General features: G+C 47.3%; 1 protein-coding gene across 1 annotated transcript in view; it reads left to right on the top strand.

The window, feature by feature from the left end:
- LOC134927385 (ATP-dependent translocase ABCB1-like) overlaps positions 1-21053 on the top strand; it is a 943310-nt gene that overhangs the window by 900860 nt on the left and 21397 nt on the right. The window contains exons 21-23 of the mRNA XM_063921755.1: positions 2343-2540; positions 14630-14836; positions 14928-15074. Of these exons, the coding sequence (XP_063777825.1) occupies positions 2343-2540; positions 14630-14836; positions 14928-15074 (552 nt within the window). The remainder of the gene's footprint in view (positions 1-2342; positions 2541-14629; positions 14837-14927; positions 15075-21053) is intronic.

A 21053-nucleotide genomic window follows, 5' to 3' on the forward strand; every position in this document is an offset into this window, starting at 1 on the left:
CTGTATAGATTACATCGCTATTAGGTGGCTATTTAATATAAATGCGGCTTGTCTAAGGGTCGGATTCTGTTCTTAATGGCCAATCAATAATCATTTGATATCAGTTTATATCATTTGATATCAGTTTTATATTAAACACAATTAAAAAGGGGTGGAGCTTAAAAAGGGGGTGGAGCACCTGTCAAAAGTTTGATGAAAGGTGGTTCACTATACTACTTATACTCTAATAAAAGTTACAATTTATGTACAATTTAATGTTTAAGTGCGCCACTTCAAGTCCAATCCTTCTCTGTTTCTTTTTGTCCATTTTCTGCAACTGCTGAGGCCAGTGTCTGTATCATCAGACAAAGATTTACTGGCCTTGGTAGCACCGATAAGGCAACCTATCTGCGTATCCTTAAGCTTACTTAGAAAGCTGATGCTGCAAACATTGCAAATGATGGTAGAGCTGGTGATCTGATGCTGCATCCTCCAACACAGCACTCAGATCTGCAATGCTAGCCGTAGGCATCTTTAGCCCTCAGTCACCTCCTGCAGCATTAGAATATTTTAGCATTGCCGCTGTGTTGATGCTATTAGTGATAATCTCTGAGCCAAACCCATTGTGTAGCAATTATTCTTTCTCTTTGGTCATCCTTTACAGAACTACAACCCATGCAGATTTTAGGTGATGTGTCAGACATTCTAAAGAGGACAAGTGAAGAAGTTGCCCATGGCAACCAATTAGTTTGCAGCTATCATTTTATGGAATGTGCTAGATATATTGTAGCTAGAAGCTGATTGGTTCTAGCATTGGTGTTAACTTCACTTAGAACACACCACAGGGATAAACACCCCATCAGAGACCCTGTCCCTACATTGTTTTAGGATTAGTGGTTTTAGAACCGGATAATTCATAAATATTCTTCCTAGATCTTGTTTCATAAGTTTTCCTTTAGCCACGTTTTGGGAGGTAAGAGCTTATGTGATTGTGAGGAGTCCCAATGATTATTTAACCCAGCATGAGTAATAGGAGTATTTGCCATGTAGTCAGAGGGAAAGAAGCCAAGTATTAGAATCCCATAGCTTCCATAACAAAATTCCTGTAATCATTAGAAATCATTTTGCAGATGGGTCTGAGTTTTGCCAATATTTGGCTAAAACGGATTTAGTCACAATAAAATTACAGTATGACACGTTATAAGGCATATAGGTTATGTGATTGGAGGTATGAAGGATTATTTCAGGTAGAGGGATGTCTTCTTTTGGTTGATGTATTTTGACACTTGAAATATATTCTGTAAAATGTTGTTCTATTCCTCATCCATTATGAAAGTTTACAAATGCAATTGCTATTTAGACAGATTATTTTCATCATCGCAACACATGAGGGTAGTATACCAAGAATTTAGACCTTGATGAAGGTGTCAGATTTATATAAGTGGTAGGGGGAGTTGGCATGCAAAAGCAGATGCTGTATGATGGGTTCCAGTGGTGAATGGCAACTTTTTAATTGATGGTAGGAATATGCCATTTTTTTTTTTTTGCAAGTGAGCAAAGGTCACTTAAATCAGTGGTCTCATACATATATTTGGGTTATGCCTGAATAGACTTAATTGGTAGAGTTTAAATTTGTAATTAGTTAAGAGAGCAAGGGTTCATAGACCGGAGCATAGAAGTTCAAATTGGACATAGTATTACACCATTTTATCCCATGAATCAAGAGCGGCCTAAATACCTTGTATAGTGATAGTGCTCACAGTTCTACGTGTTTTGTCAAGCCTTATAAGATTCTCTAAAGGCAAAGGGCTGGACAAGTGTCTTTCAGTGTCTATAATAGACATGTGCGTGGCATCTCATGTTTTGGTTCTAATTTTATCGCCTAGTTTTGGTTTTACAAAACCACCCTCAACTGTTTTGGTTTGGAATTCAGATTCAAATCCAAATCTTGGGTTTTGGATTTCTTGAATATGGGTACATCATGTGATTTTTGCAATCCAAAACTTGAAATTCAGATTTAAGAACCAATATGTAACATATTACCATGGTTTTTGAGGAGATGGAGCTAGACAATCACTGAGTTGAGTCATTAGACATACCAGTTTGTAGTTTTTTAATTTGAGAACAGCAACAGGCAGACATTTTGGATCTACCTGCGATAAATTGAGTCAAGTAACTTGCACCATTTTCATCTGCAAATGAACTTCAATACCAACTAGTTCCAAACAAATCAGATGCCAATTCTATCTATCAATTTTTCACAATAAAATGAATGAAACTTTCCAAAATACAGTATAATACAGTATAATACAGTATCTTATCTTCATATAATCTCATCTGTATCTCTGTTCATATCTTTAAAGAATGAAATGAAAGGAAATATTGAATTTAAAAACATCAAATTTGTTTATCCAACGAGACGAAAGGCTCAAGTTCTACAGGGACTCAACATCAAAGTATCTAAAGGTCAGACCCTCGCCCTGGTGGGCAGCAGCGGCTGTGGCAAAAGTACAGTGGTTCAGCTCCTGGAGAGGTTTTATGACCCTGTGGATGGACAAGTGGTAAAATATATATATATTTTTTATGTAGAAAATTATTCTTTATTGGACCAAACATTATTAATTGCTATTTTCTATATAGTTGTACATCACAAGAGACATACTGTATATGTTATGCTGGAAATGTAATCAAAAGATGCGGCTGCCAACTGTTGTATGTTGTTAGATCACTCATATATTTACATTTTATTACAGTCTCCTAAGAAAATAGTTTATAGTTTCCATAAAAGACATACATTTGAAAAAAATACTAATAATGCAGGTTTATGGTTTAAGAAACAGACAAGACATATCTCACAACATTATAATACACTGGGCCAGGTACCTGAGAAAGGGTACTTGGCCTTGTGTTCATAAGGGGATGGTATCGGGATCTCTGCATTTGGGTTGCCGGCAGTCAGAATACTGACAGCTGCATCCTGACACTCAGGATCCCAACTACTAGGTAAATATGCTAGCCCTAATCCTTAACCTCCCTAACCCTCCTTACCACTCCCCCCCACCACCACCACCACCAGCTTAACACTAGCCCTCCCTGGTGGTGACTAGCCCTAAATCCCTCCACCCCCGTAGCCTAACCCTAAACCTCCCTAGTGGTACCTAACCCTAACCCCCTCCCTGCAGCCTAACCCACCCTCCCCGCAGCCTAACCACCCCTCCCCGCAGCCTAACCACCCCTCCCCGCAGCACAACCCTAACCCTCCCAACTACAGCCTAAACCTAAACTCCCCTCCCCCGCATCTTACTTATCAGCAGTCTCGGCATACTTCCATTCCCAGCGTCAGCATTATGAGCAGTGTAAGGAAACATAGGTATGACCTTTCCATAAGGTCATACCCCTGGTGTATGACCTTTCCATAAGGTCATACCCATAGGTATGACTAGGGCTGGTGCTAGGGTGTTCGGTGCCCCCCTGCAAACTATAAATTTGCGCCCTCCTATACTTTATAAAGGGACAGCGCATGTCGAAAAAGAGATGTGGTCTCACAAGGAAGGGGTATGGCCATACAATTGTACCCCCATTTAAAACGCCCCCAGTAGTGGCGCTGGTTACACATAACACTGCAGTTGTAGCACAGCTTACACATAACGCCACAGTAGTAGCGCCGCTTACACATAACTACCCCAGTAGTAGCACTGCTTACACATGACCCCAGTAGTAGCGCCGCTTACACATAATGACCCCAGTAGTAGCGCTGCTTACACATAACGCCTTAGTAGTGGCATAGCTTACACGTAACGCCCCAGTAGTGGCATAGCTTACACGTAACGCCCCAGTAGTTGCATAGCTTACACGTAACGCCCCAGTAGTAGTGCAGCTTACACGCAGGGGTGTATATACCCATTGGCCAGGATGGCACTCGCCAGGGGCGCCGCCTGGCTGTGACACCTGCGGCCAAAGGGTAAAAGTAGTACTGTCAGACTGTACCTGGTGAGAGTCTGTTACTGCTGGAGCGGCACCGGTGTCTGGCAGCACCGTAACTGTAATCAGCCTCAAAATATACTACAGCTCCCAGCAGCCCTTGTTGCTGGGAGCTCCCGGCAACAAGGGCTGCTGGGAACTGTAGTTTATTGTGAGTCTGATTGCAAGTGCGGTATTTCCGGACACTAGTCATATCACTAGTGCAATGCGGTATGCGGTGCTGACGGACACCGGCGCCGCGTGTAACAGACTGTCGCCAGGTACACAGCAATTGTTATATAGCATAGTGCTATAGATCTATTTGTTGTTAAAGATAATAAAAAAGTGTAATTGTTTGGGAGAATGGACTGTAGTACCTGGAAAACTACACGATTTTCATGTATGTTAGATGTAAGTAAGTAGTAAGTAAGCAAAACCTTTAACTTGTTGAGTGTAAAAAAAAATACATATCTTACCTATTTCAAGGCCAGGTTCAAGGAAATGTATATCAGTTAATTGTATAGTTGATCATTTTATCTGGGAAGTGATGGCACCCTGATGTTTTTTCTAACAGGAAGCACTTCTACCATCCAACTAATGGTGTTTGGTTAATGTAAAAATATATATATCTTTAGTAAACTATAGACAAAGATAAGGCGCGCTAATTTGTAGTACAATTAATTAATTTAATATCAATTTAAAAACACATATACATATAACAAAACCTCAAAATAGAAATCTATAAAAGCTGATACTTCAATAAGCTCATCGTTGTGCACATAGCTCTAATTAGGAACTCAGAAATATTGTGTCCAGTAGTAACGAGTTCCAATTATGGGACACAGAAACAGGTATCAAAGATTTTGCCGGCCAAAGCTCATTTATGGATCCGGATATCCTCTTAAAGCCTGGAAACTATAGTGTGTCCTCCAGATGCACAGGCAATAATTAACGTGCGGGCAGCTTCAGGACAATTAATAGTAATACTCAGTAACAGCCCGGAGAACAGTGAAGTGTGTCTATACAGACAATGCCCTGAAGCTGTATTATGCCCTCCAGATACACAGGTGTTAGTTGTCGTGCTAGCGGCTTAAGGATAATTTGTAGTAGTACTTAATACCAGTTCAAATAACAGTAAATTAGGTCCATACAGACGATGCCCTGCAGCTTTATTATATCCTCCAGATACTAGTGATGAGCGGGTTCGGTTCCTCGGAATCCGAACCCGCCCGAACATCACATTTTTTTTTACACGGGTCCGAGCGACTCGGATCCTCCCGCCTTGCTCGGTTAACCTGAGCGCGCCCGAACGTCATCATCCCGCTGTCGGATTCTCGCGAGACTCGGATTCTATATAAGGAGCCGCGCGTCGCCGCCATTTTCACACGTGCATTGAGATTGATAGGGAGAGGACGTGGCTGGCGTCCTCTCCGTTGTATTAGAAAAAAAAAAATGAGTGACTTAGTTTTAATTGTGGGGAGGATTGGGATGGGGAGCAGCTGTTAGGGAGTACAGTGCAGGGTTTTGAGTTTAATCCGTTGTTTCTCTGCCTGAAAAAAAACGCTCCACCATATCTGTGCTCACTCAGTGTGCTGCACTGCTGCATGATATATCTGTGCTGAGTGCACTGCTCACACTGCCTAATTGTGGGGACTGGGGAGCAGTTATAGCATGAGTACAGTGCACAGTTTTGCTGACAGTGACCACCAGTCCAGTATACGTTTGTCTGCCTGAAAAACACTGTGGTGTTTTTTTTTCTTTCTTCATGCTAGTTTGTTTAGCAGTCTGCTGACACTGTCCACCAGGTCCGTTATACAGTATATCATATATATAAGCACTAAGCAGCAGTACGGTAGGCCACGGCTGTACCTACCTCTGTGTCGTCAGTGCACTCGTCGTCCATAAGTATAAGTAATACTATACTATCCATCCATCTACATTGTATACCTGTGGTGTTTTTTTTTTCTTTCTTCATACTAGTTTAGCAGTCCGCTGACACTGTCCACCAGGTCCGTTATACAGTATATCATATATATAAGCACTAAGCAGCAGTACGGTAGGCCACGGCTGTACCTACCTCTGTGTCGTCAGTGCACTCGTCGTCGATAAGTATAAGTAATACCATACTATCCATCCATCTACATTGTATACCTGTGGTGGCTTTTAGTTGTGCGCAAAATATGGAGAACACAAATGTGGAGGTTAAAAAAATAGGGAAAAATCAAGATCCACTTCCACCTCGTGCTGAAGCTGCTGCCACTAGTCATGGCCAAGACGATGAAATGCCATCAACGTCGTCTGCCAAGGCTGATGCCCAATGTCATAGTACAGAGCATGTAAAATCCAAAACACAAAAGATCAGTTAAAAAAATGACCCAAAAATCTAAATTAAAAGCGTCTGATGAGAAGCGTAAACTTGCCAATATGCCATTTACGACACGGAGTGGCAAGGAATGGCTGAGGCCCTGGCCTATGTTCATGGCTAGTGGTTCAGCTTAACATGAGGATGGAAGCAATCATCCTTTCACTAGAAAAAAGAAAAGACTTGCGGCAAAAGCACAGCAAAGAACTGTGCGTTCTTCGAAATCACAAATCCCAAAGGAGAGTCCAATTGTGTCGGTTGCGATACCTGACCTTCCCAACACTGGACGGGAAGAGCTTGCGTCTTCCACAATTTGCACGCCCCCTGCAAGTGTTGAAAGGAGCACCCGCAGTCCAGTTCCTGATAGTGAAATTGAAGATGTCAGTATTGATGTACACCAGGATGAGGATATGGGTGTTGCTTGGGCTGGGGAGGAAATTGACAAGGAGGATTCTGATGGTGAGGTGGTTTGTTTAAGTCAGGCACCCGGGGAGACACCTGTTGTCCGTGGGAGGAATATGGCCATTGACATGCCTGGTGAAAATACAAAAAAAAATCAGCTCTTCAGTGTGGAAGTATTTCAACAGAAATGCGGACAACAGGTGTCAAGCTGTGTGTTGCCTTTGTCAAGCTGTAATAAGTAGGGGTAAGGACGTTATCCACCTCGGAACATCCTCCCTAATACGTCACCTGCAGCGCATTCATAATACGTCAGTGACAAGTTCAAAAACTTTGGGCGACAGCGGAAGCAGTCCACTGACCAGTAAATCCTTTCCTCTTGTAACCAAGCTCGTGCAAACCACACCACCAACTCCCTCAGTGTCAATTTCCTCCATACCCAGGAAAGCCAATAGTCCTGCAGGCCATGTCACTGGCAAGTCTGACGAGTCCTCTCCTGTCTGGGATTCCTCCGATGCATCCTTGAGTGTAACGCCTACTGCTGCTGACGCTGCTGTTGTTGCTGCTGGGAGTCGATCATCATCCCAGAGGGGAAGTCGGAAGACCACTTGTACTACTTCCAGTAAGCAATTGACTGTCCAACAGTCCTTTGCGAGGAAGATGAAATATCACAGCAGTCATCCTGCTGCAAAGCGGATAACTGAGGCCTTGACAACTATGTTGGTGTTAGACGTGCGTCCGGTATCCACCGTTAGTTCACAGGGAACTAGACAATTTATTGAGGCAGTGTGCCCCCGTTACCAAATACCATCTAGGTTCCACTTCTCTAGGCAGACGATACCGAGAATGTACACGGATGTCAGAAAAAGACTCACCAGTGTCCTAAAAAATGCAGTTGTACCCAATGTCCACTTAACCACGGACATGTGGACAAGTGGAGCAGGGCAGACTCAGGACTACATGACTGTGACAGCCCACTGGGTAGATGTATTACCTCCCGCTGCAAGAACAGCAGCGGCGGCATCAGTAGCAGGATCTCGCAAACGCCAACTCATTCCTAGGCAGGCTACGCTTTGTATCACCGCTTTCCAGAATACGCACACAGCTGAAAACCTCTTACGGCAACTGAGGAAGATCATCGCAGAATGGCTTACCCCAATTGGACTCTCCTGGGGATTTGTGGCATCGGACAACGCCAGCAATATTGTGCGCGCATTAAATCTGGGCAAATTCCAGCACGTCCCATGTTTTGCACATACCTTGAATTTGGTGGTGCAGAATTATTTAAAAAACGACAGTGGCGTGCAAGAGATGCTGTCGGTGGCCAGAAGAATTCCAGGCCAGTTTCGGCGTGCAGGCACCGCGTACAGAAGACTGGAGCACCACCAAAAAAACCTGAACCTGCCCTGCCATCATCTGAAGCAAGAGGTGGTAACGAGGTGGAATTCAACCCTCTATATGCTTCAGAGGATGGAGGAGCAGCAAAAGGCCATTCAAGCCTATACATCTGCCCACGATATAGGCAAAGGAGGGGGAATGCACCTGACTCAAACACAGTGGAGAATGATTTCAACGTTGTGCAAGGTTCTGCTGCCCTTTGAACTTGCCACACATGAAGTCAGTTCAGACACTGCCAGCCTGAGTCAGGTCATTCCTCTCATCAGGCTTTTGCAGAAGAAGCTGGAGGCATTGAAGGAGGAGCTAAAACAGAGCGATTCCGCTAGGCATGTGGGACTTGTGGATGGAGCCCTTCATTCGCTTATACAGGATTCACGTGTGGTCAATCTGTTGAAATCAGAGCACTACATTTTGGCCACCGTGCTCGATCCTAGATTTAAAACCTACGTTGGATCTCTCTTTCCGGCAGACACAAGTCTGCAGGGGTTCAAAGAACTGCTGGTGAGAAAATTGTCAAGTCAAGCGGAACGCGACCTGTCAACATCTCCTCCTTCACATTCTCCCGCAACTTGGGGTGCGAGGAAAAGGCTACAAATTCCGAGCCCACCCGCTGGCGGTGATGCAGGGCAGTCTGGAGCGACTGCTGATGCTGACATCTGGTCCGGACTGAAGGACCTGCCAACGATTACGGACATGTCGTCTACTGTCACTGCATATGATTCTGTCACCATTGAAAGAATGGTGGAGGATTATATGAGTGACCGCATCCAAGTAGGCACGTCAGACAGTCCGTACGTATACTGGCAGGGAAAAGAGGCAATTTGGAGGCCCTTGCACAAACTGGCTTTATTCTACCTAAGTTGCCCTCCCTCCAGTGTGTACTCCGAAAGAGTGTTTAGTGCCGCCGCTCACCTTGTCAGCAATCGGCGTATGAGGTTACTTCCAGAAAATGTGGAGAAGATGATGTCCATTAAAATGAATTATAATCAATTACTCCATGGAGACTTTCCCCAGCAGCAATTGCCTCCAGAAAGTACACGGGGATCTTAGATGGTGGATTCCATTGGGGACGAATTAATACTCTGTGAGGAGGGGGATGTACACAGTGAAAGGGGTGATGAATCGGACGATGATGATGAGGTGGACATCTTGCCTCTGTAGAGCCAGTATGTGCAAGGAGAGATTGATTGCTTCTTTTTTGGTGGGGGCCCAAACCAACCAGTCATTTCAGTCACAGTCGTGTGGCAGACCCTGTCTCTGTAGACTTAATACTTACAAATGGAGACAGATTATCGGACGTAAAAGTGGGTGAAAACCTGGGATCCAGTGATCATCAAGCAGTATGGTTCAGCATTAAGACAGAGACTGACTCGTGCCATACAAAAACAAAGGTGTTGGATTTTAGGAAGGCTGATTTTGTAGGGATGGGAAAATGTGTAAGTGATTCTTTGGCAGAGTGGAGGAACTTGGAAACAGTGCAGGAGAGGTGGGAAACATTCAAATGTGTAATATTGAAGGCAACAGACCTTTGTATCAAAACTGTTAGGAAAAACACAAGGAAAAGGAAGCCAGTGTGGTTTGCAAAAGAAGTAGCAAATATTGTGAGAGCAAAAAAGATGGCTTTTAGGAAATATAAGCAGACACAAAATAATGAAGACAAAAAGATATATCTTGTTAGACAGAAGTAGACAAATAAGGTAATCTGATGTGCAAAGGCACAAGCTGAGGAGAAAATGGCCCAGTCAGTGGGTAAAGGAGGCAAAACTTTTTTTAGGTATATAAGCGAAAAGAGAAAAACAAAAGGCGGAATTCTAAAACTAAAGACGGACACTGGGAGTCTTGTTGAAGGAGACAATTTAATAGCAGATCATCTTAATAATTATTTTTGCTCAGTATTTACTACTGAAAGAGAGGGGAAGGGGCCACAGTTAAGTTGCAGGGATATTCAGGAAAATGAAACAAGTACATTTACAGAGGAGAAGGTCCTAACAGAACTCTCAAAGCTGAAAGTGGACAAATCTATGGGGCCAGATGGGATACATCCAAGGATACTAAAAGAACTTAAAGAGGTGCTGGTAGCACCATTGACAGAATTATTCAACCAGTCATTAGCTACAGGAGAAATTCCAGGGGACTGGAAAAGAGCAAACGTAGTCCCACTGCACAAAAGTGGAAGCAAGGAAGAGGCAAACAACTACAGACCAGTGAGTCTTACATCAGTAGTAGGGAAATTGATGGAAACACTCTTAAAAGAAAGAGTTGTAGATTATCTCAAATCCGGCAATTTACTGGATCCCAAACAGCATGGATTCACTGGGGGGAGATCATGTCAAACAAATCTTATTGACTTTTTTGATTGTGTGACTAAAGTGATGGATAAAGGTGGAGCCATGGATATAGCTTATCTAGACTTTAGTAAGGCTTTTGACACAGTTCCACATCGCAGACTGCTAAATAAACTTGAAAGTTTGGGATTGGATATTAGGATTATTGAATGGATAAGATCTTGGTTGAAGGATAGAAAACAGAGAGTTGTGGTAAATGGAGTGCATTCACAGGAGGGAAATGTTACCAGTGGAGTACCCCTGGGATCTGTACTTGGACCAGTGCTTTTTAATATCTTTATTGGTGACATTGCAAATGGCATTAAAGGGAAAGTATGCCTTTTTGCAGATGACACAAAGGTATGCAACAGGGTAGACACACCAGGTGGGGTAAAACAAATGATTGAGGATCTAGGTAGACTAGAGGAATGGTCAAGAGTCTGGCAATTACAGTTTAATGCCAAAAAATGCAAAATCATGCACTTGGGTCTCAAAAATCCTAAAGCTAAATACAGTATTAATGGCACTATACTGGAAACTACTGAGGAGGAAAGGGATCTAGGAGTCACTATTTCAGATGACTTAAAAGCAGGTAAGCAATGTAACAAGGCAATGAGGAAGGCTAGTCAGATGCTTGGCTGCATTGGGAGAGGAATCAGCAGCAGAAAGAAAGAAGTAATAATGCCACTGTATAGGTCATTGGTACGGCCTCATCTAGAATTCTGTATTCAGTTCTGGAGGCCATATCTTCAAAATGATATTAATACATTAGAAACTGTACAAAGGAGGGCAACTAAAATGGTGCATGGCCTACATCACAAAACATACCCAGAAAGACTAAGACATCTCAATATGTATAGTTTGGAGCAGAGAAGGGAAAGGGGGGACATGATAATAGAAACTTTCAAATATATGAAGGGTTTTAACAAAGTCCAGGAGGGAAACATTCTCCAAATGAAGAGAAGCAATAGGACACGAGGACATGCACTGAGACTGGAGGGGGGGAGGTTCAGGGGAAATTTGCGGAAAAATTATTTCACAGAAATGGTAGTGGACAAGTGGAATAGCCTCCCATCAGAGGTGGTAGAGGCTAAGACAGTAGAGCAATTTAAACATGCATGGGATAGACATAAGGATATCCTTACAAAGAAATAAGGATCAAATAAGGTTAGTGATAAAAAAATAATATAAAAAAAAATAAAAATAAGGGGCAGACTAGATGGGCCAAGTTGTTCTTATCTGCCGACAAATTCTATGTTTCTATGAAATGATGGGTTGGTTAAAGTGTGCATGTCCTGTTTATACAACATAAGGGTGGGTGGGTTGGATGGGCCCAAGGACAATTCCATCTTGCACCTATTTTTTCTTTCATTTTTCTTTGCGTCATGTGCTGTTTGGGGAGTATTTTTTGGAAGGGCCATCCTGCGTGACACTGCAGTGCCACTCCTAGATGGGCCAGGTGTTTGTGTCGGCCACTAGGGTCGCTTAGCTTACTCACACAGCACCTCATTGCGCCTCTTTTTTTCTTTGCATCATGTGCTGTTTGGGGAGAAGTTTTTGGAAGGGTCATCCTGCCTGACACTGCAGTGCCACTCCTAGATGGGCCAGGTGTTTGTGTCGGCCACTTGGGTCGCTTAGCTTAGCCATCCAGCGACCTCGGTGCAAATTTTAGGACTAAAAATAATATTGTGAGGTGTGAGGTGTTCACAATAGACTGAAAATGAGTGTAAATTATGGTTATTGAGGTTAATAATACTATGGGATCAAAATGACCCCCAAATTCTATGATTTAAGCTGTTTTTTAGGGTTTTTTGAAAAAAAAACACCCAAATCCAAAACACACCCGAATCCGACAAAAAAAATTCGGTGAGGTTTTGCCAAAACGCGTTCGAACTCAAAACATGGCCACGGAACCGAACCCAAAACCAATACACAAAACCCGAAAAATTTCAGGTGCACATCCCTACAAGCGTTAAATTAACGTACTAGCAGCTTCAAGACAATTTGTTATAGTACTCAGTGCCGGTTCAAATCTCAGTGAAGTATTTTCATGCAGACAATGCACATTAAAGATGGAATTACCAGACCAGGCTGTCACGGAACTTTAACCACCAAGTGCTGTTTGTTTTTCAAACTATCACTGCTTAGATGTTTTAACGGTACCGTAGTAAATCTAGCAGTCAAAGAAGTCCAAAGGAGGATTCGCCGGATCTGGCAGTCACGGCATTCGGTCCTCACGACTGGTCGGGTTTGGTTAATGGCTGGGTCCATTTGAGGCTCATCTCACTGCAGCTCATTAGCATTTCATTCAGGATGCAGTCAAGTTGCCGGCATTTGGCACCCCGGCGGTCGGAAAGCTGACGCCATTATCCCGAAACTGCTCGGAATGCTGATGCTGGCATCCCAACATAGAAAGCAATGCAGAATGCCAAAACTTGGATCGAGTTGCTGCCAAAGTCTGCACTGGCAGGCCACGTGGGAGGGTTAGGGTTAGGCTGCGAGGGTGGGAGGGTTAGGGTTAGGCTGCAGGGAGGGAGAATAGGTAGGGTAGGTTAGGGTTAGGCACCACGGAAGAGGATTTTTTGGGGGGGCAGGTTAAGGTCAGACTGTGGGAAAGGTGGGTTAGGGGGGAGGGATGGTGTAATGTGACTACGAGTAGTAGCACAGCTTACACGTAAAGCCCCAGTAGTAGCACAGCTTACATGTAACGCCCCAGTAGTAGCGCAGCTTACACGTAACTCCCCAGTTGTAACGTCCCAGTAGTAGTACAGCTTACACGTAACGCCCCAGTAGTAGCACACCTTACATGTAACGCCCCAGTAGTAGCGCAGCTTACACGTGACGCCCCAGTAGTAATGCAGCTTACATGTAATACCCCAGTAGTAACGCCCCAGTAGTAGCGTAGCTTGCATGTACCACCCCAGTAGTAACACCCCAGTAGTAATGCCTCAGTAGTAGCGCAGCTTGCAAGTAACGCCCTAGTAGTAATGCCCCAGTAGTAATGCAGCTTACATGTAATGCCCCAGTAGTAGCACAGCTTGCACGTAATGCCCCATTAGTAATGACCCAGTAGTAGTGCAGCTTACATGTAATGCCGCAGTAGTAGTGCCGCTTACACATAACGACCCCTGAGTAGCGCCGCTTACACATAATAAACCCAGTAGTAGCGCTGCTTACACGTAACGTCCCAGTAGTAATGCCCCAGTAGTAGCGCAGCTTACATGTAACCCCCCAGTAGTAACGCCCCAGTAGTAGCACAGCTTGCACATAATGCCCCAGTAGTAGCGCAGATTACATGTAACGCCCACAGAAGTGCAGTTTATTCACACACACCCCTCCCCTAAACACACACACACACTTTCACACTCTCCCTGGCTGTCAGGATCTGGAGCAGCATGTCCTCCTCTGTGGCACTGCAGTCTGATGGTTCCGTGTAACCCCACCCCCTCTGCCCCTTTAGCTCCACTCCCTCCATCCATGTAGCTCCTCCCCCTCCATCCAATCTGTCACAGGAGGAGAGGGGGAGAGGAGGCTTTCAGCTGCCGGCACCGCTGCCTGTCATGCAGTGACAGGCACAGCGGCCGGCAGCAGCAGGGGGCCCAGCCTGCCTGACACCTGCATCCCTTTGCTGAGCGGGTAATGCCAGGCCTGTGTATGACCTTTCCATAAAATCATACCCCAGGTGTATGACATTTTGAGGGCTGGCCACATATCATGCCCCTTTTGTTTGTCATGCTTGGGGCGAGCCTAACACTCCAGCAGCTGCTGACACTGCGGCCCCCGGGCGGTAGTATGGGACAGTGTCCCGATAGAGGGACTGTGCTGCTGAAATCAGGATGGTGAGAGGTACGGACAAGACATTGTGGGTTAGAATAAAAAACATTTGTAAAGTGGTCAAGAGTGGAAAGCAACCAACTATAATTCTATCATTTAATAAAATGCAGTAAATAATTAGAATCTGATTGTTTGTCATGGGTCACAATGCATTCTGCACTTGTCTTCTTACAAAGTTTTGATAACTCCCCCTTACTATTGTCACAAGAGTGACTGACACAAAGCTTTGCTATTGCAGCTTTTAAACCTATTTTCAATGGAACAGTATCTTTTTCCATTTTCCAGGCACGTTTACTGCCTCTGCTTGTTTAGCAGTACTATATATTTAAAATGTATAGTAAACAATGAGGAATTTTATCTTGCTATATTTCAGCTTGCAGATGGAATTGATACCAAGATTCTCCACCTGAAGTGGCTGAGGTCACAGCTAGGCATTGTGCCCCAGGAACCAATCCTTTTTGATTGCAGCATCGGTGAAAACATCCAGTACGGTGACAACAGTAGACTTGTTACACAGGAGGAGGTCATAGCAGCTGCTAAATTAGCCAACATTCACACCTTCATCCAGAGTTTGCCAGAAGTAATTTATTGAGCATTTACTAGTTCAGTACAAACCATTTTTTTCCTTCTTATTTCACACCTAAACATTTTTTAATTGTATCACAATGCAGGGATATAATACACGTGTTGGCAGTCATGGAGCCCAGCTGTCAGGAGGACAAAAGCAGAGGATCGCCATTGCCCGAGCTCTCGTACGCAAACCAAAAGTGCTACTTCTGGATGAAGCCACCTCCGCTCTTGATACTGAAAGTGAGAAGGTAAAGGCTGATACCGTTATTCTAGCTTTAATCTTATAAACATCTTAGTGATATTTGGTGGACCCCTTTCTTTGAAAGTAAAGCATTCATAACCTCGAACCAGAAATAACGACATGGAGACTTGAATTTTGGCAGAAAATTGCTAGCTATTTATTTGTCCCTATCCATTAGGAAACCTGTAATAAAGAAATTAATTTAATATGCCGCTCCCGCCGGCATATGGTGGCGGCCCAAAAGAACGGCTCAATTAACCTAAATTAACCTTAAATAACTAACCCCATAAATTCACTAAAACTTATCATAAACCGGTAATAGGTGACAACTCAACCCCCACAGTGACTATCCACCGCTCCTGGGTGCCCTGCCGCTGCCTTCCCGGACGGGTGGTCAAGCGGCCATAAGTCGATGGAGGTGAGTGCACCTAAACCACAACAAACTGTAAAACACTACAGTTTTCCTTCCAATACAAAACTGCCGTTCTTTTCCGCCAATAAATAGCCAACAATAACAGCCAACAACTTAACGCCAAAGCACCACGTGCCAGAATTTCCTACTACCAGGGCGGGAGGGTGGGAAAGCAAATCCACCAAGAGAACTAAGATGGCCTCACCTTCCCTATATATACCAAACCCTCCCCCTAAAGAAGGCTGTACTTTCCTCACAGCTAGGTCCACCCCTCCCCAGATGTTTAACTCTTTCCTCTCCTATACAGTCAATACTCTCTCCTAAACATCTTAGTGATATTTGGTGGACCCCTTTCTTTGAAAGTAAAGCATTCATAACCTCGAACCAGAAATAACGACACGGAGACTTGAATTTTGGCAGAAAATTGCTAGCTATTTATTTGTCCCTATCCATTAGGAAACCTGTAATAAAGAAATTAATTTAATATGCCGCTCCCGCCGGCATATGGTGGCGGCCCAAAAGAACGGCTCAATTAACCTAAATTAACCTTAAATAACTAACTCCATAAATTCACTAAAACTTATCATAAACCGGTAATAGGTGACAACTCAACCCCCACAGTGACTACCCACCGCTCCTGGGTGCCCTGCCGCTGCCTTCCCGGACGGGTGGTCAAGCGGCCATAAGTCGATGGAGGTGAGTGCACCTAAACCACAACAAACTGTAAAACACTACAGTTTTCCTTCCAATACAAAACTGCCGTTCTTTTCCGCCAACAGCGAAAGACTCATCCCCACAGTCTTTCGCACCGCCACCATAAACCTACCCTAACTCCTGCAAAGCGAAACCTAGATCCTCCAGAAAAAACATCATCCCCTCATTGGATAGATGTACTCCATCACGCCGGAAAAGGTGGCTGTCTTTGAACCGACTCCTCGGGTGGCGAACCACCCTCCCTCCGTGGGACAGCACACACTTTGCCACCGCCCCGTTCACCTTTTTCCGGACCTCATCAATCCGGCGACCATCCGCCACACCCCTCCAACTCAACCTTGGCACCATCAATGAAAAAAACAACACACAATTGGTCCATGCTGCGGCCACACTTGCCAGATCCTGTATCATGGCCCACCGCAGATCCAAGGATGTCCTCTTCCCCAGGTCGTTGCCACCTAGATGGACAACCAACACCCTAGGGACTCCATGCTTGCTGGCCTGACTCACTAACCTACTCCTCAGCTCACCCCACATCATTCCTCGCCAGCCAAGCCATCTGACACCCTGTGCTCCAAGCAATGCCTGAGACCCTTCCGAGGCCACAAACCTGGCCGCCCAGTAAATGTAAGAGTGGCCAACCACCCAAATGGTCAAATTGTCGTCAAACCATCCTGAAGGGGAAAAGAGGGGTAGAATTGATAACTAAGAGGCTTATTAATTGTTTACACTGAAGGATCTGCCAAAAAAGAAAAACTTTAGATCTCGCTATTTGCAGCAGTCACGGCCTAGCCGACTGCACCATGTTTCGTTGCCAATTTAAAGCGCAATTAAAGACACAAAGGGGAAAGATCAAATAAAAACAAACAAAATAAAAAAAGGGGGGGGGGGTATAAAATGGGAAACACATGTAATAACTCAGCTGGAGGTGAAAGCGTAAAGACCTGCTGAGGGACTCTGATTAGACCAGATTAGCCGAATTGTAGATTAGAATTCAGTCCGTCAAGTCAGGCAAAAAATCGCAAAATAACTCCAGACCCCCGCTGCCGACTCATGCCAGCAACGGCGAGTAGCTAATCCCTGAGTAGGATAACAAAAGGGGAAAACACCAACAGACGCACAACACCATAACTCACAGAACTGGAACAACATAATACATTGCAAATAAAACAAAGCACTAAGCGCAATCCGACCTCTCATGCAACGGGGCGAATATATAGTCTGTAACTTGACGACTTCCCTCGCCCCACGCCTGGATTTCAGATCTGGAGAAACCCGCCGCAGCAGCCGACGTCGCCGCGCCTATTTGAAAGGAATGGGTACCGAACGCAGCGGGTGGGAGGCCCAAGCTCGCTAAACAACGACTCAGCATCCAACGGAACTGGTATTTCGTCACTGGCAGCCCGTCATAATGCAATAGCCATGACCCCTCCCTAACGGGTCGCACCGCCACATATTGCATCGCCAGACCTACTGGGCAAACGCTCTCCTCTTGCGCTGGAACCATAGTGACCCAGCGACCTCTCCCCACTTGGTCCGTCTTAGAGCGCCTTAATCTGCACAGCAAGGACCTCTCACACACTACTACGTCTCCGACCAGCATGCGCGAATCTGCTCTCTTGGAAGGCGCTACCAACTCCGAAACCCTAAAGGCCCCGTGGTAAGCCAATGAGAACGCCAAACTGCACAAAAGTGTCTCAAACCTGGACGACGCGATTCGCCCCACCGCCGCGATGACGGCCGGCAACAAAGCCGCATCGATGGGCCGCCTCCTATCCGGTGGCGTCGGCGCCACTCGCGTCCACCCTTTCATTGCCTTCCGCAGAACATCGCTTTTTGTCACATCGGGGACGCCCCGCAGCTTGCAGAAAACCAGACCCCAGCCAAGTACCGGGATACCACCGCTCGGGACCTACCCGAAACATACAGCTGCCAAATAAAAGAAAGCACCAGCCGATGCCTGCTCTTACCTTGTTACTGACGACCTTGGACAAACTTCTCCCACTCATTCCAAGCATGTCCGTAAGCCTTGAGTGTGGCTGGCGCGACTGACCGCAACGCTATACCCTCCAGTCCGGCCCGATCACCTGCCAAACCTAACCGGGACAATGAAAACCTTGCTCGTTGGCCTCAGGTGCCAACAACCAACACCTCTCCCACTGTCCTCGCGACAAAGCGTCGACAATCCCATTCTCCAAACCGGGCACATGTTGCGCGCGGAACCACAGGTTCCTACGCAAGCATGTCAAAAGCAATTGTCCTAGCACCCGCATAACCACCAACGACTTTGCCCTCTGGTTATTAATCGCATGCACCATGCCCAGATAATCGCATCTAAACAAAATGCTGCGATTAGCCAGCCGATCGCCCCAGACCTCCAACGCCACCATAATGGGAAAAACTCCAGAAGCAAAAGGTCCTTCGTGAAACCCCCGCGCACCAAGATCCCTCCAGATGGCAACCGAATCCAGAGGCGCCCGCTGCGTCGGTGAACAGCTGCAACCTAGCGCTGTCCGCCATTGGGGCCTGCCATATACACACCCCGTTGAAGTCCTCGAGGAACGAGGCCCATATTGCCAAATCCCTCTTAATCTCTGAGGACAAACGCACGAAATGGTGCGTTCTGGCACACCCCGCAGTCGCCCTTCACAGCTTCCGGCAGTACACACCTAAAAGCGAACTCAAATGAGCCGGAAGGCGCCTGGAGCCTTCTTAGGAACCACCCCCACTGGAGAGATGACCAAGTCATCCCCCGAAGGAACACGCCGCGTTGTTAAACGCGAAACATTTTCCTTTTGTGGTGGCACGCCCCCCTGCGCGGACTGCCGACCTATCTGACTTGGCCAATCCGCCGTCCGCGCCGAACCCCTGGGAGGACGACCCTGCGTGGTGCCCGTCCGCCCCCGGCTTCCGGGGCTCCTCCACCTGTAGCGAAGCCCGGGTGACCTTGAGCCCAACCTCAACGTCCTTGAACCCGAAGTCCATGACCTGCAAACCTTCCTGTTGTTCCCTGAATTCCTGATCGTACCTGCGCCACTCCGATCCCGAAGACGTGCGCTGCATGTCATGTACGAGATGCAGGTACCTAATTATATTCGTGTGCTCTGCCGGCCTGTCCTCCAGGTAAGATGCCGCGAAGACCCAGAACCCGGCCAGGCAATTATCGAAGGTACGGAATGCCTCAGCCCCGATGCCCTTCTTTGCGCCGCCACCTTATACTCTTTCTTCGCGACCTTCATCAATACGAACACGTCCACGAAGTCCCCCCTCCAAATCTTCTTGCGGCAGCTATCTCGCAGCCCCCGCAGTACAGCAGTATAGACGAATCGCACGACACCGGGCAAATTGCGAGCTTCTTGGCCCTACGCGCTTCCTCGCTAAGCCGCTTGCGCATGTTCCGCTGCCCTCTTGGCGAATTTAGTTGCCCGCTTCTTTGCCCTAGTTGTGCTACTGACTTCGGACGCCTGTGACGACATTGAAGATGAAGAGGAGGAAGAGGAAGAACTACGCGAACTAGAGCTCGTGGAGGAACCCGAATACCGACTGCACCACCTTACCTGATGCCGCCGACTCCCCCGACATGGAATCTTCCGGCGCGTCCAAATCGTTGCCTTCCTCCTCGAAATCTGCCATCGCCTCATCCCCGAGCTCCCTTGAAAAAGAGGAAGAAGCGGAGGACCCCTCCAGCACTCGCGGCACATGCCGTGGCCTTCGTGCTGGGGGCGTTGCGGCCGTGAGCTCCCCCGCGTCCTGCCCTGAACCCTGTTGTAATTCTGCGGCGACCGTCCCGAGCTCACGGCAGGCGCGTGCCACCAGCTGCGCCGCCATAGCCCGCAGCCCGCCGGAACGAACAGACGTTCTAGGGGAGGCAGCCGCGGCTAGCGGCCCTAACACCTTCACCGCTGTGGCCAGGGCCGAGCCAGCGCTCCGGAGGAGTCGTGACTGCCCCAAAACGCGGTCCTGGGTCCTTCGCCGGGGCCCGCGTGCCCTCGCCTCCGAATTTGTCCCCTCTTCCCGTGTATCGGAACTATCCGATGCCGCAGAGGGGGGGGGGGGGGTGGGACCGCGCGAGCTCCTGCGGCGCGTGCAGCAGCCCCGCGGCCACTAACCCATTCCCTGTCCCCCCTCCTCCCCCGCAGGCCGCAAGATTCCGGCCCCGGGGGAGTGATCTGAAAAGACCGGGAACCCCGCGGCGCAGCAGAGCGCGCACCGCTCCTCTTGCAGTGGACACGGGCTCGCGCACCTCCCGTGCGCGCACCCCGTGACCTCTTGCTGCCGCACCCCTTCTCCTTGGTATCGCACTGCCCTGCCAGTGTTCATAATTGCCCTGTCTCCCCTCTCCCCCCGGCTCCCGCCGGACTCCGGCTGCCTGGGAGATAGCAGGGGAGACAGCAGGGCCGGCGGCGCTGCTGCGCACACACGTGCGTGGCTAGCGGCGCCAGAGGCGAGCGTGGGCGCGCGCGCACCTCGGGCGCGCGCCCCACTGCTCTCTGTCACCACAAGGCCTCTTGTCTGGGCTCCTGCATTAAGAGCCCCATTAGCTTAACCTGGTTGATCACTGCCTCTCCCCCTCCCTCCCCGCTCCACACCGTGTTCCGGCTGCGGAGGAGAGGGCTGAGGAGACAAGGAGGGAATCGGCGCCGCTGCGCGCACACGTGCGCGAGCGGCGCCGCCGGAGCCGCGCGTGGGCGTCCCACCGCTTCCGGTCCGTGCTCTCTCAGCCGAAGCGTTTGGGGATGACGCCGTGCGAGGCCCTGCGACAGGCCTCGCTCGGCTGGCCACCGTCCCCCGCCCAGTGCCCTCCCCCCGCCTGGAACCACTAGCCGGCCCCGGCAAGGGGGAAGAGCTGGGCATCGAACT

This window comes from Pseudophryne corroboree, chromosome 5 (genome assembly GCF_028390025.1).
Source record: "Pseudophryne corroboree isolate aPseCor3 chromosome 5, aPseCor3.hap2, whole genome shotgun sequence".
Taxonomy (NCBI): Eukaryota; Metazoa; Chordata; class Amphibia; order Anura; family Myobatrachidae; genus Pseudophryne; species Pseudophryne corroboree.